Source organism: Cervus elaphus, chromosome 23 (genome assembly GCF_910594005.1).
Source record: "Cervus elaphus chromosome 23, mCerEla1.1, whole genome shotgun sequence".
Taxonomy (NCBI): Eukaryota; Metazoa; Chordata; class Mammalia; order Artiodactyla; family Cervidae; genus Cervus; species Cervus elaphus.
The window spans coordinates 64,180,868-64,202,626 of NC_057837.1; the positions used below are offsets into that span (position 1 = coordinate 64,180,868).

A 21,759-nucleotide genomic window follows, 5' to 3' on the forward strand; every position below is an offset into this window, starting at 1 on the left:
AAAGACGCTGTGCGTTTTGATGCTTAAGTGTTGTCAGAGGCCAATTCATCAACAGCAATAGTGAGGTAATGGAATTCATTTATATGAAAATTCTGTAGTTTGTTAATACACCTGCCCTCTGAGGTTTAAAAGGCACAGATTTTCTCAGATCATAAACTTAGTAACTATATCAACATGGAGTGAAGTGTTTTTTGTTCCAGAGCAGTTTGTTCTATAGCCTTTACAGATAACAGTCAAATGGTTATCTGGGTTGAAAAAGTAAAGCAAATTAAAGACACTTTCAAGATGCTGGCTGACATTTAATTCACTCAGTGAACATAAGCTGAGTTTCTACTGTGTGGAGATTAAAGTGATGGTTAACAAGAGCTCAGCTTCCAAGGACCAAGAGCTCTAAGACAGAATTTAGGAAGTGTCCCCAAAGGAACACAAAGTGCCATGGGCTGTGAGAGGATTACTTTTGGCTGAGTAGGGTCAGAGAAAACTTCATGGAAAATGAAACACTGTATGTTCATTGCAGCACTGTTTACAACAGCCAAGACATGGAAGCAACTTAAATGTCCATTGACAAAGGAATGGTTAAAGAAGATGTGGTATATATATACAATGGAATATTACTCAACCACTTAAAAAGAGTGAAATAATGCCATTTGCAGCAACATGGATGGACCTAGAGAGGGTCATACTAACTGAAGTCAGTCAGACAGAGAAAGAGAAACATTGTATGGCATTCCTTATATGTGGAATCTAAAAAAATGATACAAATGAACTTACAAAACAGAAAGAGACTCAGAGACTTAGAGAAGGAACTTATGGTTGCTAGCGGGGAGAGATGGAGGGAAGGGATAGTTAGGGAGTATGGGATGGACATGTACACACTGCTATATTTAAAATGGAAAACCAACAAGGACCTACTGTATAGCACATGGAACTCTGCTCAATGTTATGTGGCAGCCTGGATGGGAGGGGAGGCTGGGGGAGAATGGATGTATGTATCTGTGTGGCTGAGTCCCTTTGCTGTTCACCTGAAACTATCACAACATTGTTAATCAGCTATACCCCAAAACAAAATAAAAAGTTAAAAAAAAAAAGAAAATGAAACTCTGCACCTGGGGCTTGGAAAGGTGAGCTGAAGTTGGACAGGTAAAAGATTAATAAGATCATTTCCAGCAGGTGGAACATTATGAGCAAAAACAGGGCCATGAAAAGCTCAGCACTTGTAAGGAAACAATACCTAAATTTGGTGGAAGGACAAGTACAGGAAACAGAAAAATATGCCAGAAAGGTCATGAAGGGCTTTGAAATGTCAGGCTAAACAGTCTGGACTTTACCAAGTAGACAAAGGAGAGCCACTGAGTGTTTTTCAGGAAGAAGGGGCATAGTAAGATTAGCACCTTGGCTTTAAGAACAGATGAGTCTCTCAGAAGTTAACCCTTTCTTTCTTCTCAGCTGGAAACCCTTTCTTTCCAAGCCTGGAAAATGACAAGAATGTTTACTTCAGGAGAACTATGGTATTCACAACAGTCTGATGTAGAAATTTCAGCCAAGTGTATACCTGCCTTTTGAGAGAAATGCAACAGGCAAAGTTTGCTGCAACCTCCACCTAATTTTGCTGATAACTAAGAGTTTAAAAAATATAGATTCAAGCATGGTAAATGGAAGAAGGGCAAATTCTAATTACTCCTAAAACACTGAACCTAATTAGTTCAGTAGACAATTGATGACAATTTGAAAACACTATCAAAAATAAAGTTCTACAGTAAATTTCAGCACACAGAGTTACACAAATAAAACAATCAGTCTTCTCATCAATAGGAAGTGTGCTGAAGATAACCCCAAGTTCTACTGGGAAAATAAGATTCTAATCCACAGGGCTGTCCATTCATTCCCCATCACCAAATTCAGCTAACTAAAGGTTCAACTTATTTCTGCCCCAAATTTGTGAATCAAATTCTCTAGATAGTTAAGGACAGAAAAGTTGTTTTGTTATGAAGAAATTTTGTGTTTGTCCTCTTCAAGGAAAAAGCACAGTTGAAGGCTGGGGCCCACAACTCAGACAAGTCAGCTGCCTGGAATATCCGGACCAAGATGAAGGTCAATTCTTAAGACACTTAACCTTGAAGCTTACACATTCAATCTACTCCTTTCTTTGTTTAGTAACTGTTTTGAATTGATAATACATGCACATGTTAAAAACAAACAAACATAAGTTCCATCCCAACCTACATCTCCTAACCACCAAGTTCCTTTCCAACTAAGGCAACCAAAGTTAGCTTCTTAAGAAACCTTCCAGCTGTAATCTATAGACACACAAGCTTATGTGTATATGTACTCTTTTTACATAAATAGTAGCTTCTCCCTTTTCTCTCCATTTTCCATAGTGATAGCATTCTATACATACTTTTCTTATATTGAAAAAACAATCTGTTACAGAAGGATAGAGGTGAAGACATCTCAACTCCAACTCTATGTTTCATCCATAGACACTACAGTTATCCCAATGAAGCTCATTAGGATAATAGTGCTGTATTCATTTACTCAGCAATTATTAGGCTAACATCTGATCTAGGCCGAATTCAGTTTATGTGGCAACTTTTTCCTATTCTAATATGACTAAGAAATAGGAAGAAAGAAAAAAAATCCTTTAATGGCAAAAATGAACAAATGCTATAATTAACAGCTAACACAAGCATATGCCACGCACTGTGCTAAGAGATTCAGATACATTATTTCATTTAATCCTTGTAACAACTGTAATAAGAGACTGGTATTCTTCTGTCCCCACTTAATAGTTGAGGAAACTGAGTCTTAGAGAAAAGTAACTTGCCCAGAGTCACAAAACTAGTTAAACGTCAAAACTAAGATCTGAACCCTGATTATGTGATCCCAGAGTTACACTGTTTTTCTGCCTCTTTAATGATTAGAAGAAACGTTCCAGAATCCATTTCCTCTGTTTTTCATTTAATCCTCACAAGGGCAATAATTTAGTTTCAAAACTAGCATCATATTAGAAATAAAACACCAAAAGGGGAAAGACTGGCTAACCCGAGGCAAACATACCTACAACAGCAAATAGTAACTCCTGGCAGTCTAAAAGAACCTAAAAATTTATCTAAAACAAACACAACAGCAGTTCAACAAGGAAGGTATAGATACCCAGTGCAACTTAAAAGAAGACAGCCTAGCAAAATACAGTTATCAGGACCTCCTGAATGATTAAAGAGGTTAAAGTATGTTGGAAGGTAAGAAGAAAATAAGTAAAACAAGTTCAAAATGGTAAACAAGAACAAAACAGATTTGGTCATGATACCCACTACCAAAGCCAACACATGTCATAGGCTCTGTCTGTACAACAGTAATGTTCGAGTCATTAAGTCAACTATTCCACAATTGAGACTAATAGGTTTAAATAAAAGATCAGGACAGCTTTACTTCAATTTATATCATGGATGCATTCCTCATAATAAAGCTTAGACGTTGAGAGGTCAAATTACATTTTGCTACTGATTAAACATCATAATTTCAGAGCTGTTCTGGGGGAGGAGGTGGAGGGGAGACTTCAACACTAAAACATAGTAAAAATTGCCTTTAAGAATGCAATAGACACTTTAAAAAGTGACAGTATTCCATTCAAACCTAAAACTGCCCTAAAAAATAGTCTTTTTAAAAAATTCTTTTTTTAAAAAAAATTCTTTTTATTTTTATTTTTTTTTTTTTTGAAAACAAAAGCAAAACAGTTTTATTTCCAGAAAAAAAAAAGGAATGTTCATATCTTGATATAGAATAATGGTTACAATGGAAATGTAACCTCTAGTGATAATATTTGTGACAATTGAGAATAAGTTTACTTTTGTGAACATTCATGTGACACAGTTTAGCATGCATATAAAAGCATTCCTTAATTAATTTTCTTTTAAAACTCAAGCACAGACATACAACAATAATAAATTAGTTTTCATTATTGCATCTCAGTAGCTCTGAAATCTTTGGACATTTTTATTTTTGGTACCAGAATGAATTAAACTAATGACTTAGAAAAAAAAAAAAATTCTTTTTAAAAAGAAACAATCTTGTAATCTTTATATTCCTGTGTTAAATAATTTAATCATTCATTCAACAAGTATTTACAAAGTACCTAACTGAGTAAAGACTTAATCTATGCATAAACTACTCTCTGTTTAGGAGCAATTCCAGTTGCCCCTCCCAAGTTTGATGATGTCCTTAAACCCACAATTTATTATTGAGGTTTTAAGCTTCACAGTACTATCCTTGTCTCTCAGTGATTCCAGTGCCTCATAAATAATACTGATCTCTTTTACATATAAGGAAAGCAAATAACCCAGCTAGCAAAGTAAAAAAAAAAAGGAGTGTTCAAGCCCTAGTCTGATGGTTCTCTAATATCTCTAAAAGATGGGTTGTTGTTTGTTCACTAAGTCAGAAAGATGGGGTGAGTCTCAAAATATAAAGAGCTAAGATGTAAATTTTGCCTTATTGGAAATAGTAATGATGATTATTACCATTTACTAAGTCCTCTAATATGAGATTTGTCACTGTAAGATATCTTTGCATTCACTGTCTCACAATGTACCTAGTATAACTGGCCATCTACCTAGTATAACCGTCCCCATCTCAAAGGAAAGAAAACTGACACTCTGAGGAGGTGAAACTTCAGGTTGCTCAGTGGAGGAGAGGGGAGTCTGGAGTGAGGCCTGAGCTCCCTGTCGCTCCCTCCAGCCACAGTGCCTCCCAGGGCAGCGTCAGTGCTGACTGCTCCCCCAGCCCGTGACAGCACAGCTCCAAGGGCCCCTTCCTGACAGATCAGACCCGGAGGAAGACAACAGCGCTGCCTGTAGAGTTCAAAGGAAGGAGGGTTTCCTTGCCATGCTTTCCTCCTCTCTGCCTAAATCTGGGAGGGAAGAATTCTTGTTATTCCTGACACTGACCTCCTGCCATGTCCTGGCAGCTCCAGCATCCTGTCTTGCTTGCTCTGTTTGGGCCTCCTGACAATGCCAGTTGTGTTTTGGCCTTGTTTCTCCCTCATGGTAGTTTATAAGCTGCTCAGAGAGGATCTGATTTTGAATTCAATGAAGACTAGTGGGCACTTTGGCAGGTTTGTCACTCTGGCTGCTAGGAAGGAATCCCAAAGGGACTTTGACGTAGCCTGTCTCCCTGACTCCGCCACCAGTTGAGGCCAAGAAAACGGCTTACATGGCCACACTAAGCCTCAGCTGTGTGCTAATGAATGAGTTTATTTATTAGCGAGCTGGCACACTGACCCTTTCCTGGGGCTGTGTGCATGGCTATCTCCACCTGGTTTCCTAAACTCCCTCCCCACCAAGCCTACCCTTTATGTGGGGAGCATGGGGGCCAGATGACGGTCTATGGGCAAACAGACAAGTGGGGTGAGGCATTTCCTGAAGCCATCTCACCTGACAGAGAACCTCCTCCAAGAGCTACACCTGGCCTGCAGCCTGCCTGCCTGTCAGATCCACTGTAAAGAACAAGCTCCTGGGTAGCAGGTACCAGTGTGTGGAGGTTATGCAATGTTGGTAAAATGATGCTGCCTAGGCCTTTCCTTTGGGCAAAAAGCTACATGTGTGGGTGTTTGAACAGAGCGACTCTGGCTGGGGGAGGCAGAGAGAGGATGTGCACATGGCCAGGGCTCACCATATATAGCAGGTCTGGAGCTGCTGGAATCCAGCATGAGCTCGAAAGCCCTACAGCTACATCAAAACTGCTGCGGTGGTTTTAAAGAGCCCTCTTGCAAAGGCCGGGAGCGCCTGCCAGAGCAGTTCTCTGGCTGGACTCAGACTGGAACTAGTCTGTTTTCCAACCCATTCCACCTCCACACTTTACTTCTTTCTCTTCTTTCCCAGAGGCTTCTTCCCTTAGGCTTATAAAAATTTTCCAGTATTCCCCCAAATTAAAATAAAAAACAAATAACAAAATGCTTCCCCTCTTCATCCTGTTTTCTCCCTCTAGTGACCATCCTCTCATCTTCCTTTCTCACTCGGAACATCTTACAATGAATTCTTCCTCTCCTAATAATTCCTCAAGACCCCATGTCCTTTAGGTCTAGACTCCAGAAGGCTCCTTGACTATCCCAGGCTGCCCCACTGCCCCAAGCTCCCATAAGATCTGTATGTCTATCAACAAACAGATCTTATCAAACATGGCACCCGGCACCCTATACGATTCCCAGGTTTACTGTTTGCCTCTCCCAGGACACAGATAGTGAGTGCTAGGAAACACAGCTTCAGAGAGTTGGTGGTCAGTGCTGTGCAGCTCAAATTCAGGACAAGAGACCCCCACCCCATGACTACCAAAAGGGGACACGCAGACAGGAAGTATAGTGTTGAACAAAGAGCAATTCACACAGTCAGTTTTAGATTTGAGTCTCAAATCTTCCATTACTGATAAAGAAGCCTGTGACAAATCCTTTAAAACGGCCAAAATCATCTCCCCATTTGTAAAAAGAGGAAGCTGGACTAAATCTGTGGTTTTTAGATGGAACTACATAAGAGTCCCTTACCACTGGGCATGTGGCGAACACCTGAAGTGAGCAGACCATTTCCACTTATTCAACTTGAGTAGCAGTCCTTTAATCTATTCATACACTGTGGATGAGCATAAAACCTCATCTGTGAAAAGGGCTCTCCTGGCAAGATGACTGAAAACAATGAGGCCCTTTGGCCTGCAATGCCTTTTCATTCACTCTTTGACTTGCTAACTTCCACTCCTCATTCAGGTGTCAGTTTAAACGCCATCTCTTCAACAAAACCCTCCCTGAGTGACCCACCCACGTCCAGCTAAATTCTGGATTCCTCTTCTTCCACAGCGCTCTGTTGCCAACTCCCATAGCATCCATCCCAGTTCTATTTTATTAATGATTTGTTTAACATGTCTCTCCCACACCCTTAGCCCCATGAGGGTAGGGAACAAATCTGCTGCATATAGTAGGTTCAATTACAAAATAAATGCTATAATTTTACAGATTTATGTTTAAGAATAAGCAGGTACTGGGACTTCCCTGGTGGTCCAGTGGTTAAGACTCTGCGCTTCCAATGCAGGGAGTACAAGTACAAGCCCTGGCTAAGGAACTAGGATAACACATGTCATGCAGCCAAAAAAATAAATAACAAAAGAATAATCTTTAAAAAAGAATAAGCAAATACTTAAATAAGTCATAAATAGTATTAGTCAAGTCACTCAGTCGTGTCCAACTCTTTGCAACCCTGGAATTCTCTAGGCCAGAATACTGGAGTGGGTAGCCTTTCCCTTACTCCAGGGGATCTTCCCAACCCAGGGATTGAACCCAGGTTTCCCGCATTGCAGGCAGATTGTTTACCAGCTGAGCCACAAGGGAAGCCAAAGAATACTGGAGTGGGTAGCCTTTCCCTTCTCCAGTGGACCTTCCCAACCCAGGAATTGAACCCAGGTCTCCTGCACTGCAGGTGGATTCTTTACCAACTGAGCTACTGGGGAAGCCCCTATAAATAGTATTAATTAATATTAAATATTACTAGTACTAATTAGTAATAATTATTTAATTAGTTACTTTGATAGTTTCAGTTACCAGTGAGGAAAGGAACTTAACACTCTGAGTTAGTCAGACCCGTAATTGAATTTCCTCTCTACCATGTACTAGTTCTATGGGCAAGGTCTCTGACTTTTCTAGGTCTCTGATCCCTCATATGTAATAGGAATAAAGTAGTTATAAAAATGTGTGAGATAATATATGTAAATAAATTTTAAAACAATACTGTAAAGGACCTAATAGTTACTATATTTATGATATACCTGACTTTGATAATTTTTAAAAATACAATCTGTATTTTCCTCTCCACCCCACCTCCATCTTAGGCATATTCTAATTTTATTTGTTCCACTTCTTTTTTTTTTTTTTTGGCTTGCAGGATCTTAGTTCCCTGACCACGGATTGAACTGGGGCCCCCTGTAGTGAAAGGCTGGAGTCCTAACCATTGAACCATCAGAGAATTCCCCATTTCCTTTTCTAAAATAAATTTCTGTATCTATGAAGTACTAGTAGGGTTTCATGACAAATTTTAAAATCAGGGTCTCTACAAATCTACTAATACTTTGAACATTAAGATGAATTCCATCTATATACATCTCACCACCCAGGGAAACTTAAGTAGGAGCAGAGCTTTGTCTCTCTCATATGACCAACAGGCAGTGGCCAGGACCCTTCTAATTGCCATAGGAGCCAAGAGAGATTTCGGGCCATAGATTATTTAATCAACGTTTATCAATGTGAACTCAAGTAAGATATGGGACTGAGGGAAAAAAGTATCTCATTTTCATGTCTTTCCAAAAGGATAATAAAAATAATTCTTGCTCTCAATAAATTTACCATCCACAAAGTAGATAATATATGATAAAATTTAAAAATGTCATGTGATAAGTGCTATAACAGAGGTGTCAAAAGACTAAGGGAACTCAGAAGAGGAACTAACTCTGCCTTTGAAGGGAGGGGAAGGCTTCAAAGAAAAGATGCTATCTGAGTTGATTATTGAATGAAAAACAGGAGTTTGTCAGGTGGAGAGGAAGGAGAAGGGCTTTCTAGGCAGAAGAAAGCTTTGTGCAGAAGACTTGATATTTCTATCATACATAAACATTTCTATTTTTTCTTGCAGAGAAGGGAGTGTGGTGATAGTGGTACCTAGAATGGCACCAGATGAGTGTGGTAAAGGTAGCATATTTGGTGGAATATGAATGCCATGCTAGGAAACACACTGTATCTTGAGAACAACAGAAAATACTAAGGAGGGGGTGTGTGTGTGTGTGTGTGTGTGTGTGTGTGTGTGTGTGTGTGATGCTAGGAAACACACTGTATCTTGAGAACAACAGAAAATACTAAGGAGGGTGTGTGTGTGTGTGTGTGTGTGTGTGTGTGTGATGCTAGGAAACACACTGTATCTTGAGAACAACAGAAAATACTAAGGAGGGTGTGTGTGTGTGTGTGTGTGTGTGTGTGTGTGTGTGTGTGTGTGTGAATGCCATGCTAGGACTGTATCTTGAGAACAACAGAAAATACTAAGGAGGGGGTGTGTGTGTGTGTGTGTGTGTGTGTGTGTGTGTGTGTGTGTGTGTGTGTGTGTGTGTGTGTGTGTGTGTGTGTGTGTGTGTGTGTGTGTGTATGAATGCCATGCTAGGACTGTATCTTGAGAACAACAGAAAATACTAAGGAGGGGGTGTGTGTGTGTGTGTGTGTGTGTGTGTGTGTGTGTGTGTGTGTGTGTGTGTGTGTGTGTGTGTGTGTGTATGAATGCCATGCTAGGACTGTATCTTGAGAACAACAGAAAATACTAAGGAGGGTGTGTGTGTGTGTGTGAATGCCATGCTAGGACTATATCTTGAGAACAACAGAAAATACTAAGGAGGGGTGTGTGTGTGTGTGTGTGTGTGTGTGTGTGTGTGTATGAATGCCATGCTAGGACTGTATCTTGAGAACAACAGAAAATACTAAGGAGGGTGTGTGTGTGTGTGTGTGTGTGTGAATGCCATGCTAGGACTATATCTTGAGAACAACAGAAAATACTAAGGAGGGGGGTGTGTGTGTGTGTGTGTGTGTATGAATGCCATGCTAGGACTGTATCTTGAGAACAACAGAAAATACTAAGGAGGGTGTGTGTGTGTGTGTGTGTGTGTGTGTGTGTGTGTGTGTGTGTGTGTGTGTGTGTGTGTGTGTGTGTGTGTGTGTGTGTATCTTGATAACAACAGAAAATACTAAGGAGGGTGTGTGTGTGTGTGTGTGTGTGTGTGTGTGTGTGTGTGTGTGTGTGTGTGTGTGTGTGTGAGAGAGAGAGAGAGAGAGAGAGAGATCTATGGCACAGGAAGAGGGAAGTTGAAGTGTGTGTGTGTGTGTGTGTGTGTGTGTGTGTGAGAGAGAGAGAGAGAGAGAGGGAGAGATATCTATGGCACAGGAAGAGGGAAGTTGAAGTCCAAATATCTGTTTTCAGGTACTGTTCCTTGTAATCAGTGAAATCAATTAGTGGGTGATATCTTACATTTCTGTTTTAAATAAATTCAAATGAAATAGAAAATGTCAGAGATTATTTGATGCTGTAAGGATAAGTTTTATAAAATTTTTGCATCATATATCTGTTTCTTCTGGACTACAAGGTAAAATACATTTGTTACTATGGGTCATGGTCAAAAAAGGTTGAGATGAGTGGCTGGGGCCTGACCAGATGAAGGGGATGAGGGAAAAGGTGGCCTCCCAGGTTTCTGGTGTGGGCAGCTGAATGGATCTCAACACCACTGCCCCAGACAGGGAACAGAAGGGGAAGCCTGCTTTTATCAAGTCCATGTGGAGATGCTAGAAAGCCCCCAGAGCAACCTCTGTCAGCATTTTTTCAGCAGCTGTAGTGAATACTAACCTTGTTCGGCAAAGACAAAGGACACAGCTGTGTTCACAAGAAAACACAACTGATAAGGGCCGTCTGGGAACTGAAGGGTTCCCAGTCCTAAATCCCAATACACACAAAAATTTGGGACCTAGAAAAAGCAGAAAGGATAAGTGGGACATCAACACGTCCTCCAGGGAACTAACAGGATATGAGAAATCCTGTCCCTATTCTAAGAGCCAACAGGGCATCATCACCCTTGGGAACTTAAGCAAGAGTATTCTAGTGTTTGTGGGGGCTTTTTAGGAAGTGGGGAATTCTTTCTATTTTTATGACTGCTTTCTAAGCCTCCCCACTTCTCCCTCACAGTACCACTCACAGGAGGTATCTGAACTCTACCCATCCCCAGCAAGTCCACTGAGCCTGGTAACGCTGGACTTGGAGATCCCCCAGTTAACCTCCTAGAGTTTCAAGCTAAGAGAACAGGACCAGAACACAGCTTTCCCGCAGTCCTGGGGTGAATCCCTTACTTCCTCTAAGAACCCTAACCCCTAGAAGAGAGTTTCCCTAATTCTTCTTGGTGGATCATAGCACACTGGATCCTAAACTACTTTTCTGGTGACCCTTTTCCACTACGTTCCTAGATGCTACAGACAATGTGGCTGCCCTCAAATACTCTGCGTTCTTGTACATGTTCTATGTCTTGCTCCTAATACTCCCACAACTTAGAGTGCCTTCCTTTCTCTGACAGAAATGCTCCTCACCCTTCACGGTACATCTCATATGTCACCTCTACCACACAGCAACTCTGCATCCAATACTGCCCCGTCCACCAAGTGTGGACTCAGTCACACTTTCGTGTCCCTTCGCAGTACCTGTGTGTGCTTTGGGCACAGCACTTCTTTCACTGTCATCCATTACAGGCAATTGTACTGGGTCTGCTTTCCGCTCAACTAAGTTTCTTGAAGGTGCACACCATGTCACATCCTTCTCTCCAGTGCCTGCCAGTCCTTAACACAGAGTTTGCTGATTCAAACTGAAAAGCTACTGATTCATCTCACCAAAGTTGCAGATCATGAGAACCAAGGAGGAAGGATGGACGAAAGACCAAGTGTAGACAAGCCTCCCTCCCCCTACTTACCTGGTGATGGTACTCCCCATGCCTCTGAGAAATTAAACCAATCTCAGCAAGGAAGACTCAGCAGGCACATTTGGAAATCATGGCTAACTTGAAAGAACTACAAGTAGTTATAAGGTTGCCCCAGCTGCTATTAGTCAGGTACTGACCTTGGGATGTGGTCACAATGATTATATTTTTTATTTTGCCATCCACTCCCTCTAACATGCTGATACCTCTGGCTATTGGGCAATAAAGAGTCTTTCATACTGGCTTTGAATATTATCTTTGAGCTCCGCTGGAAACAGCCTAGCCTCCTCTCAATCCTCCCACCTCTGCAGTGGGTAATTCCCCAGGGCCACCTCTGCAGTGCACTCCTCTTGAAAAAGTAGTTTTCCTCTCAGGACATCCAGCTTCCCCCCTGAACTTCCTCCTAACCTTCAACCATTCAGACCGAAGGTAGTTTGCCTTCTCAGCTACCTGACTAAGACATGGCACATTTCAAAAGCCAGGTGAGGGTTGCTGCCTCCTCTGTGATTCCACAGGCACTACTTACTCAGATTCATTATAGAACTTGGCCATTCCAATTTATAACCAACTATTACGCACGTCTTATCTCCGTCACTAGACTGGGGGCTTCCTGACACAGCTTATTGACTGCCCAGGACACAGTGTACACTCAATAAACTACCGGTTTAGGAAAAAACAACATAAACTGCCACCTTAGACACCTGAGCCAATCTCACTGACTATGCGAGTTCAGAAGAAATATTTCAGAGGTGATTAAAACCAAAAAGTCTTTATATAGCAGTCAGTCCTGTGATGCAAAGCTCAGTCTCAAACAAGGGTCCTTTTGACAAGGCAACCATTCCCCACGTTCCTCAGATGCTCACTATGGTCAAAGTAGTAAACTTATTTCTCCAGAATTTACTTTCCCAAGATCTGGCAGTTCAATAAATACATTTCCCAGCCCCCACTTCCAACGCCTCTCCTATATCCTTCTGACCTTTAATACTGTGTAACATTAGATGAAAAATTGATTATTTTTGGCTACGTAATTTGCAGCTGAAGAAAAAATATACTGTTTAAGGTGTTAAATATTTTTACATGCAACAAACCTGGCATGAATCTAACCTGTATGCACATTTTAGAGGTACAGGCGTAAATGTCAGTGCTATAATTTGTTATAGGTTTCTGATGACCAGCAATGAAAATGACCACGGATGCTCACAATTCAAACCACTTTTACGTAAATGTGAACTTTCCTAAAACAGCCAAGGGAAAGAACTTTCCACCCAAGCCCATAGGGTCTCTTAGAGATACTGATAGCATTGTTCACTGGATTAGGTGTTCTTTGAGAAACTCCTACAAATATTAGTTTCTTTCTGGGACTATGCTTTGACCTTTAATAAAAAATGTGCCATAAGACACCAGTTATTAAAATGAAAGGAACAGTTTTTAATGCCTGAACAACTGCCATTTCATATAATCAGCTCTACTGAGGGCTATACCTTAACAAGTCAGCAGTGTTTAAAAAAAAAAAATATGGTGACTTCACTTAAATTTCTCACTTACCAGACATGAAGCAGAGTTATAAGAAACCATGAATTGAATGTATCAGGCATCTGACACCCTAGAAAATAATAATGAAGTATAAATATGTGAGGGTTTAGAAGAGGAATATGGACTCTATTTGAAATATTGGTAGGGATTTGTTCAATCAAAGTATACAGCAGTCACAGTGCCCTCTGATTATGCTATCACAGAGAGAAGGCCAATGGAATCACAAGGCAAGCCTATGGGTTGAAAAGAACAGTGAATGTAGTCAGGCAACCAGGCCTCTAGTTCCAGCCCCATCACCACCCTGCTGTGTGGCCTTTGGAAAATCACTTCTCTGAGCCTCAGTTTTCTCACTTTGTATCGTGTGGCCTGGACAATCTCTGTAATTCCTTCTAACTTCCATGAGTCAATGTTATTTTCCCTTCCTGATCTCCAATTCTTTTGGAAAGCTAGGCAGACACCACTTGCCTACCCCCACTTAAGTATAGGCTTTTTTTTTTTTTAATGTATTTTTTAAAAAATGTGTTAATTTATTTGGCTGCCTTCCATCGTAAGTGCAGCACATGGGATCTCCCTTGCATCATGTAGGATCTTTCATCGTGGTGCACACAACTCTAGTTGTGTGAGGGCTCAATAGTTGCAATACGCTGGCTTAGTCAAGCTCCTCGGCATGTGGGATCTTCATTCCCCAACCAGGGTTCAAACCCACATCCCCTGCACTGCAAAGCGGATTCTTAACCACTGGACCACCAGGGAAGTCCCATGTATAAGTTTTTTTTTTTTTTTTTACTTGAGCTCTGCCAAGAAATTTAAGTTCTTCTTGTATCCCTTTTCTGTTTTTTTTCTTTAAGGTAACCCAATGTGCTACAAACATGAGTATGCTAAATGATGCAACCAAAATAAATGATTGGGAGAAAGGAGGAGAGCTCGAGAGAACTGCAGTTGAATAAGGAAGCAGATGATATCTAACAAACACCGTTCATCACCCCCAGGAATGACAAACCAGGCAGGGCTTCTCCTTGGTTTAAAATACCAAAAATCAGGTCAGTGCTTAGATATCCAAGCCTCTCAATTCTCGGATCCTTAAGAAATGCCTCTGGCTTGGTGAAGGGTCCCCCACTGAATATGCTCTCCTTATTACATGACGGGGAGAAATGGTGGAGCAAGATGATAAAAAGAATCAGTGGGAATCTGATTCTGTTCCTTGGATTAATGACTCAAGAAAGAAAGCAGTATCTTCTGCCCTTCAGCAAACAATGAAGTATACTATGACCTAAATGATCACAAACAGGGGCCACTAAGACAGAACGCACAGAGCAGGTCCCCTGCTCTGTTAGTGAGGTACACTAACAACATCACGAATAATGAAGAGCTATAATTCATTTTGGGCTTACTATGTATGTGCCAGACTTAATGAAAGGTATATGCATTAGCTCAATGAACCTTTCCAACATTCATATGAGGTAGGTATTGATATTATCCCCATTTGACAGGTGAGGAAACTGACTTCAGAGAGATCGTGACAACTGCCCAAGGTCACATAGCTGTGAAATCAGACATCTGGGATCAAATTTAGGTCTCCTTGATTCCATATACTATGGCCTAATTGCTAATGGCCTCTCTAATATTAGGATCAGAAACTAAAATTCACTAAGGGTTCAAACTTCCTGCCAAGTCCACTGTTAGTCATGTCAGTATATTATCTCACTTAATCCTCACTTTAACCCTGAAGGAAGGCATTAGAAGCCTCATTCTAGAGATGAGGAAACAGGCTCCAAAGAGCTAAGGAACTTGTGGGCAGCCACAATATTAACAAACTAGTGGCTAGGATAGCGTTTAAGTCCAGGTCTGTCACAAACTGACACCAAAATACTCTGGTGAGTTTACTGGGAGGTGCCCAGCAGCTGTCAAGTGGACTTCCTCTTGGAGCCCAGCAGGAGGGAGGTGAAGGCTGGCCTGGCCAGTCATTCAGCTATTAAGACACATGCCATCTGAGAGTGGGCCAACCACCCTCCACCTAGAACAAGAATAGCCATGAGAAACTCTCGAGCCCGGATCTGAAGTTGGGTCTTTTTTGGATGCTAGAACAAAACATTAAAAAGAAAAGCTTTCTTGGAAGTCTGTCTTTCAATCTGGAAAATGAAATTTGGCTGCTTCTAAAGGACAATCTGTTCAATTGCTACCTCTACATCAAAGCTTCTCAGCAGCCTCCAGGAGCCTTTCCAATTTTCTCAAAGAGGGAATCAGTTCTTGAGCTGGAAAGCGCAGACAGACAGACAGGCCAGCAACTGGACTTGGGTCACAATTTTCCCTCTGGGGGACAGCTCAGAGCTGAGGATGGGAAAAGAGCTGGCATATGACTGACTCCCTGTACGCACTGGGGTCAGAATAGAAAAGCACAAGCTAAAGCCCTGAAAAACATGACCACTGAAAGTTTGTGAGCAACTCAACAAACAGCAGACTCTTTAGCTTTATGAAATGTCTTTAAACACTTCAAAGTTAAAACCTGCTATAGGTCTTCCCATGATCACAAGGTATTCCCATAATCACACTTAGCTCCAGTATACATTCAGTGCACTATTATATAAGGCTAGATACTTTCTTCCTCAACATCAGTTGAGTAAAACTAAATTAATTTATTACAGTTATGAGGCGGCAGTACTAACACAGTTGCATGCTCTTTATAATGGAACCGATCGCCAAAAGACCAGTTAGCAAACACTGCGTGCTCACAGAGGGTACACTCATTTATGCCACAATGACATCATCAGAACATCTTGGAAACAACAGTGGACTATTAAGGTATGTCCCCAGTCAGAATCCTCAGCATCTAGGTCCCCGGATCAAGACCTCTGAACACTTTGGCTCTGACATGACAGAGCATCTGTAGCTTTGGCATTTTATGAGGACTTGTCCGAGAGGCTGACAGGCATATGTTTACTGAGTAAAGAACTCAACCTTCATGACATAAAACTGGCCTCACTTTTGTTGGAAGAGTGAGAATGACACCTACCGCTACCCAAGGTTCTCTATCCTTTAAAAGCTACTTAATTCTCAGGACTCTAAAAGTAAAGCCCTAAAATGCCAAAAATCCAAGGGGGCAATAGCCACGTTACAGATGTAATCTTGGGAAGCAACACACACACACACACACACACACACACACACATTCTCTTCTTTTACCCCAAACTTGTCACACACACACACACACACACACACACTCTCTTCTTTTACCCCAAACTTGTCTCTCACACACACACACACACACACACACATTCTCTTCTTTTACCCCAAACTTGTCTGGCCTACTCTTTAGAATCCAAGATGCAAGAAAGTCAGTCTCATTACTTTATAGATACTCTTTGTCTGCCTCTAAGTGGTACTTTTCAGATTTTCTCCCTTTGTATTCACTGGCCACAATTCTGAAATTTAATCTAACCACAAATGACAAAGATGGACCACAATGGAGCATAATACAAATGAACATGATATAAGTCTAAAAGGTAATTCTCAAAGTTAGTCTCAGAAAACCTGAAGTAACAGTGGTATCACCGAAAAATGTACTGCCTCCCCAGATAACTAATTCAAAGGGTAAGGCTAGAACAAAGCTCACTGAGGTGTACACATTTTAATAATATATAAACAGCAGTTCACAAAATTAATAGGACACATCATAGAGGTAATTCTCAATTAAAAATTGTAAAATACAAAGAATTATAAAACAAAATATTAAAATGAACTATAATTCTATCTTGCAATTATATTCATTCAAGGCAATAGGTTATAGCAGAAAAATTCCTGGATTTTAAGCCAGATGACATAGGATCAAGGCTTGACTAGTAAGCGACTTTGGGTAAATCACTTAGCCTCTTTAAGTTTCAACAGTTTCTGAAAACAAAACAAAAATTAAAATAAGAATATAAGCTCTCCAGTCTTGCAAGGTTTTATAACTCCAAAAGGAAACAAACGTAAAAGCATGTAAGTGTGAACTATGAAAATGTAATGGATACTCACTTTAATAAACTTTTATTTTTATAAGTAGTCTACAACAGATTATAAATTGAAAAAAAAAAAAAAGATTATAAATTGAAACATGATACATTAAGTATGTAATAAGTCTCATTATTTAATATTATAATATTAACTCAAGAATATTTAATAAGGATTAGCTAAACAAAGATAGCTAGTAAACATCCTTTCAAAATAATTTTAAGTTTATGAGATATTTAATATTAAATAGATGTCCAGGAGGAAGTTTTAAAAAGATCTAAAGAAAAATACTTAAAACTACTTAAGAAAAATCCAGCTTCTAAAATTAACAGTCTCTTCATCATGTAGAGAAAGAATATTTTCTCCTTTCAGACTAATTTCTCCTAAAATAAAAAACTGCTAGAGGTGAAAAAGCAGCAGGAAGGTTTTCTTTCTTCACTACAAGTAAATAGGAAATGGAAGGCAGATACTAAATGAGGATTACAACTCAGCATAGTATTTTAAGTTTCTAATATAATATCAATCTGCTGAAAGTAAAATCAACAAAACAACTTGCATCTAATTTTAAAAAATAGTAAACAAAGCTGCATCTCTTTCTTCATTGTTGTTAATATAATTATATATTAATTATTTGCTGTCCATGAAAAATATCCAAAAAAAAAAAAGAAAAATATCCAGAACATAGTTAAGTGTTTGTTGCTTTGAGGATAATGGCTATTACAAGAGGTAGAGGTGCACAGCACACATTTCCTTCCAAAATCTGTGGAACTGGAAACAGTTTAAACTTTCCCAATGACTTTGTAAGTATCTGCTTTAAATGACTTGTTTATAACTACAACAGTTTACAGCATCAAAATGAGTATTGTATTGATACAATCAACTGCTAGTGATGATCATCTAAACCAGTAAAACTTTCAGAAAGCAATTTATCAATAGGATAAAAATAATAAAGTTACACGTGCCTTTTGACCTTTTACAGAAAGAAGAAAAATCATGAGACATATTCCAGGATTAATTAAAACAATTATAAACTAGAAATAAAAGAGGAATCACTGGCTAAAAGTTCATGTCAAAATTGCAAAGTAAAACATCCAGAACGTAAAACGGTATGTTTACTCTGAGTACCCTTATGTAAAACACGCATATGTGGACAAAGGGGATGATAATGTTGAAGTACTGGACAAATTTTTACTTTTTTTCCCCCAAATGCTTTATTTTTCCCAAATAAAACATCTTATTTATAAGGTTCTTTTGGCCTCTGCTTATTCTATTAGGAGAAAAATAGGAAGCTTTTATTATATATCCTGTGCAAGAAAAACTGTTTCACTAGTACCTTAAAAAAAGAAAACTATCTGACCAAGACACAAACATAAAAATGAACAGTAGATTCATTTTCCTTTTCAGAACTTTCAAAAACAGTAACTTACTTAGAAAGAATTCCTCAAAGTCAGTTTTCTCCACACAGCTGGTATACATGCGCAGGGCCGCAATCTTAATTTTCTAGACAAAGAGAATAAAACAAACTCAAGACATGACCAAGTGAATGTTCTGGTACCATTAGATGTGGGTCACAGAATTTTATACTTTTTCAACTAGAAGGATGGGTCCAAACCTGTCTCTAGGCAAAATTAATATCTAAACAATATAGATCAGTTCAGTTCAGTTCAGTCACTCAGTCGTGTCCGACTCTTTGCAACCCCGTGAATCGCAGCACGCCAGGCCTCCCTGTCCATCACCAACTCCCGGAGTTTACTCAAACTCATGCCCATTGAGTCAGTGATGCCATGCTTTCTTTTATTAAATCAAGACATTCGGACTTCACAAAATTCTAGATTTTATGATTTTAGCATCAAAATGCCAAAAGGATTTTTCTAATATTTAGAGGAAATCTATCTTTTAATTCAAACCCATTTTACCACATTTGAGCCTCTAAACCATAGTTCAGAACCATCCACATTCTTTATAATCTGAAACCCCTTATATTAAAAAAAAAAATTACCCATTCTCCTGACCAAAATCAAACAATACCCTCAATCATTTGATCTTTCCTCAGAAGCACTATTATCTATTCCGTAAGTCTTTTTTTTCCCTGAAGAGAGGGGGTCATTTTTTTCTGTATTTTCCCTAGTTTTATAGTTTGCTGATCCTAACAGAATACTATGTTTATAAATTTGTTGCATCATGGAGAAAGCAAGGGAATTCCAGAAAAACATTTTCTTCTGCTTCGTTGACTACACTAAAGCCTCTGTGTGGATCACAACAAACTGTGGGAAATTCTTAAAGAAATGGGAGTACCATACTATCTTACCTGTCTCCTGAGAAATCTGTATGCAGGTCAAGAAGCAATAGTTATAACCAGACATGGAACAATGGACTGGTTCAACAGTGGGAAAGGAGTACGGTCAAGGCTGTATATTGTCACCCTGCTTATTTAACTTCTATGCAGAGTACATGAGAAATGCTGGGCTGGATGAATCACCAGCTGGAATCAAGATTGCCAGAAGAAATATCAACAACCTCATATATGCAGATTGTACCATTACAGTGGTACAAAGTGAAGAGGAACTAAACAGCCTCTTGATGAGGGTGAAAGAGAAGAGTGAAAAAGCTGGCTTGAAACTCAACTTTCAAAAAACTAAGATCATGGCATCTGGTTCCATCACTTCATGACAAACAGAAGGGGAAAAAGTAGAAGCAGTGACAGATTTCATTTTCTTGGGCTCCATCCAAAATCACTGTGGATGGTGACTGCAGTCATGAAATTAAAAGACGCTTGCTCCTTGGAAGGAAAGCTACAACAAACCTAGATAGCATATTAAAAAGCAGAGACATCACTTTGCCGACAAAGGTCTGTATAGTCAAAGATATGGAGAGCAGTCAAGTATGGGTGTCAGAGTTGGGCCATAAAGAAGGCTGAGCGATGAAGAACTGTGGTGCTGGAGAAGACGCTCGAGAGTCCCCTGGAGAGCAAGAAGATCAAACCAGTCAATCCTAAAGAAAATCAACCCTGAATATTCATTGGAAGGACTGTTGCTGAAGCTAAAGCTGAAGTTCCAATACTCTGGCCACTTGATGCAAAGTGCTGACCCATTGGAAAAGACCCTGATGCTGGCAAAGACTGAAGGCAAAAGGAGAAGGGGGCGACAGAGAATGAGATGGTTAGATAGTATTACTGACTCAACGGACATGAATTTGAGCAAACTCCAGGAGATAGTGGAGGACAGAGGAGTCTTATGTGCTACAGTCCATGGGGTCACAAAGAGTTGGACACAACTCAGCAACTGAACAACAATAAACAGAGCAACTCTTTTTAAAAAAGAGTTTCTAATGAATATAAAATATAGTAAAAGGATCAACTGTTTACTATTCCCTAAAACACTAAGAATTCTCATAGAATCATAATCTGAGTGATTTTAATTTATTCATGAGCTGTATACTGAAGATTTGTATATTTTACTGTATGTACATTGTGCCTTCATAAAAATAAATCTAAAAATGAACATTTTTATGAACTGTAGGTCTGAAGACCAACTCAGTGCCAAAGGAACAAGAATTTCTAAGAACTTTCAAAATATTTCCTTAAGGATACAATTAGTTTATCAACAAAGGCTTGTAGAAGCTTATTTTTCTTTAAAATGACAGAGAAAATTACTCAAATATGCACAGACTAAAAATATATATATATGCAAATGATGTAGCAACTGAGGAAAATCCAACCTAGAATTTTAGCAGAGCAGTTTTGTTATTAAGGTTCAGTCACCAAGGATATACTATATCCACTACTACATAACATTCATATCTCAGTTTCTCATGGGCAGAAATACCTGTTATAAAATAAACTATTATGTCTTTGATTGCAATTAAATTTTTTTATTTGCTAATTTGAGATGTTATATTTTCAATGTTTTTAGCCTAAAGTTCATATGGGGGAAAACAAAACAACATAAAACCAATGGAAATCAGGTATATTTTTATGGGCAATAAATCAGTGTTAGAAGCCCCCATTTAAACAAAACTCTTGGTGAGACACTAAAAGCGAAGAGCAAATTAAACTTAAAAGCAAGCAGAATGATACATAAAGATAAGAGCAGAAATTAATGAAACTGAAAACAAAAATAATACAGAAAATCATAGGCCAAAGCTGGTTCTTTGAAAACATCAATAAAATTGACAAAATTTTAGTAGAACCAATCTAAGGGGAATAAAAAGAAAAAACAGGGACTTCCCTGAGGGCCTAGTAGTTAAAGACTCTGAGCTCCCAATGCAGGGGGCCTGGGTTCAATCCCTGACCAGGGCACTAGATCCCACATCCGCAACTAAGAGTTTGCCTGCGGCAACTAGAAGATCCTGAGTGCTGCAACTAAGATCAGAGATCCCTTGTGCTGCAACTAAGACCTAATAAATAGATAAATACATATTTTTTTTAATAAAAGAAAGAAAAAACAGAGAAGACATGAGTTACCAATATTGGAAATCAGAGAATAGAGGGAACACATTACTATATATCCTAAAGATAGTAATAGGATAATATTATGAACAACTTTAAGTAAATAAATGTCATTATTTTAGACGAAGTGGACAAACTCACTGAAAGATACAAGCTACCAAAGCTCACGAGAATAAATAAATAACATGAATAGTCCTATCTCTTCTTTTTTTTGGCCACTACATGTAGCATGCAGGATCTTAGTTCCCCAACAGGGAACGCCGAGCTCCTTGCAGTGG

At 39.4% G+C, this 21,759-nt stretch overlaps 1 protein-coding gene across 1 annotated transcript in view; it reads right to left on the reverse strand.

Annotated features, from left to right (window-relative positions):
* Window positions 1-21,759, reverse strand: part of LOC122681189 (ubiquinol-cytochrome-c reductase complex assembly factor 1) — a 92,578-nt gene that overhangs the window by 42,734 nt on the left and 28,085 nt on the right. The window contains exons 5-6 of the mRNA XM_043882936.1: window positions 18,462-18,534; window positions 13,060-13,117 (exon numbers count right to left, since the gene is read on the reverse strand). Of these exons, the coding sequence (XP_043738871.1) occupies window positions 13,060-13,117; window positions 18,462-18,534 (131 nt within the window). The remainder of the gene's footprint in view (window positions 1-13,059; window positions 13,118-18,461; window positions 18,535-21,759) is intronic.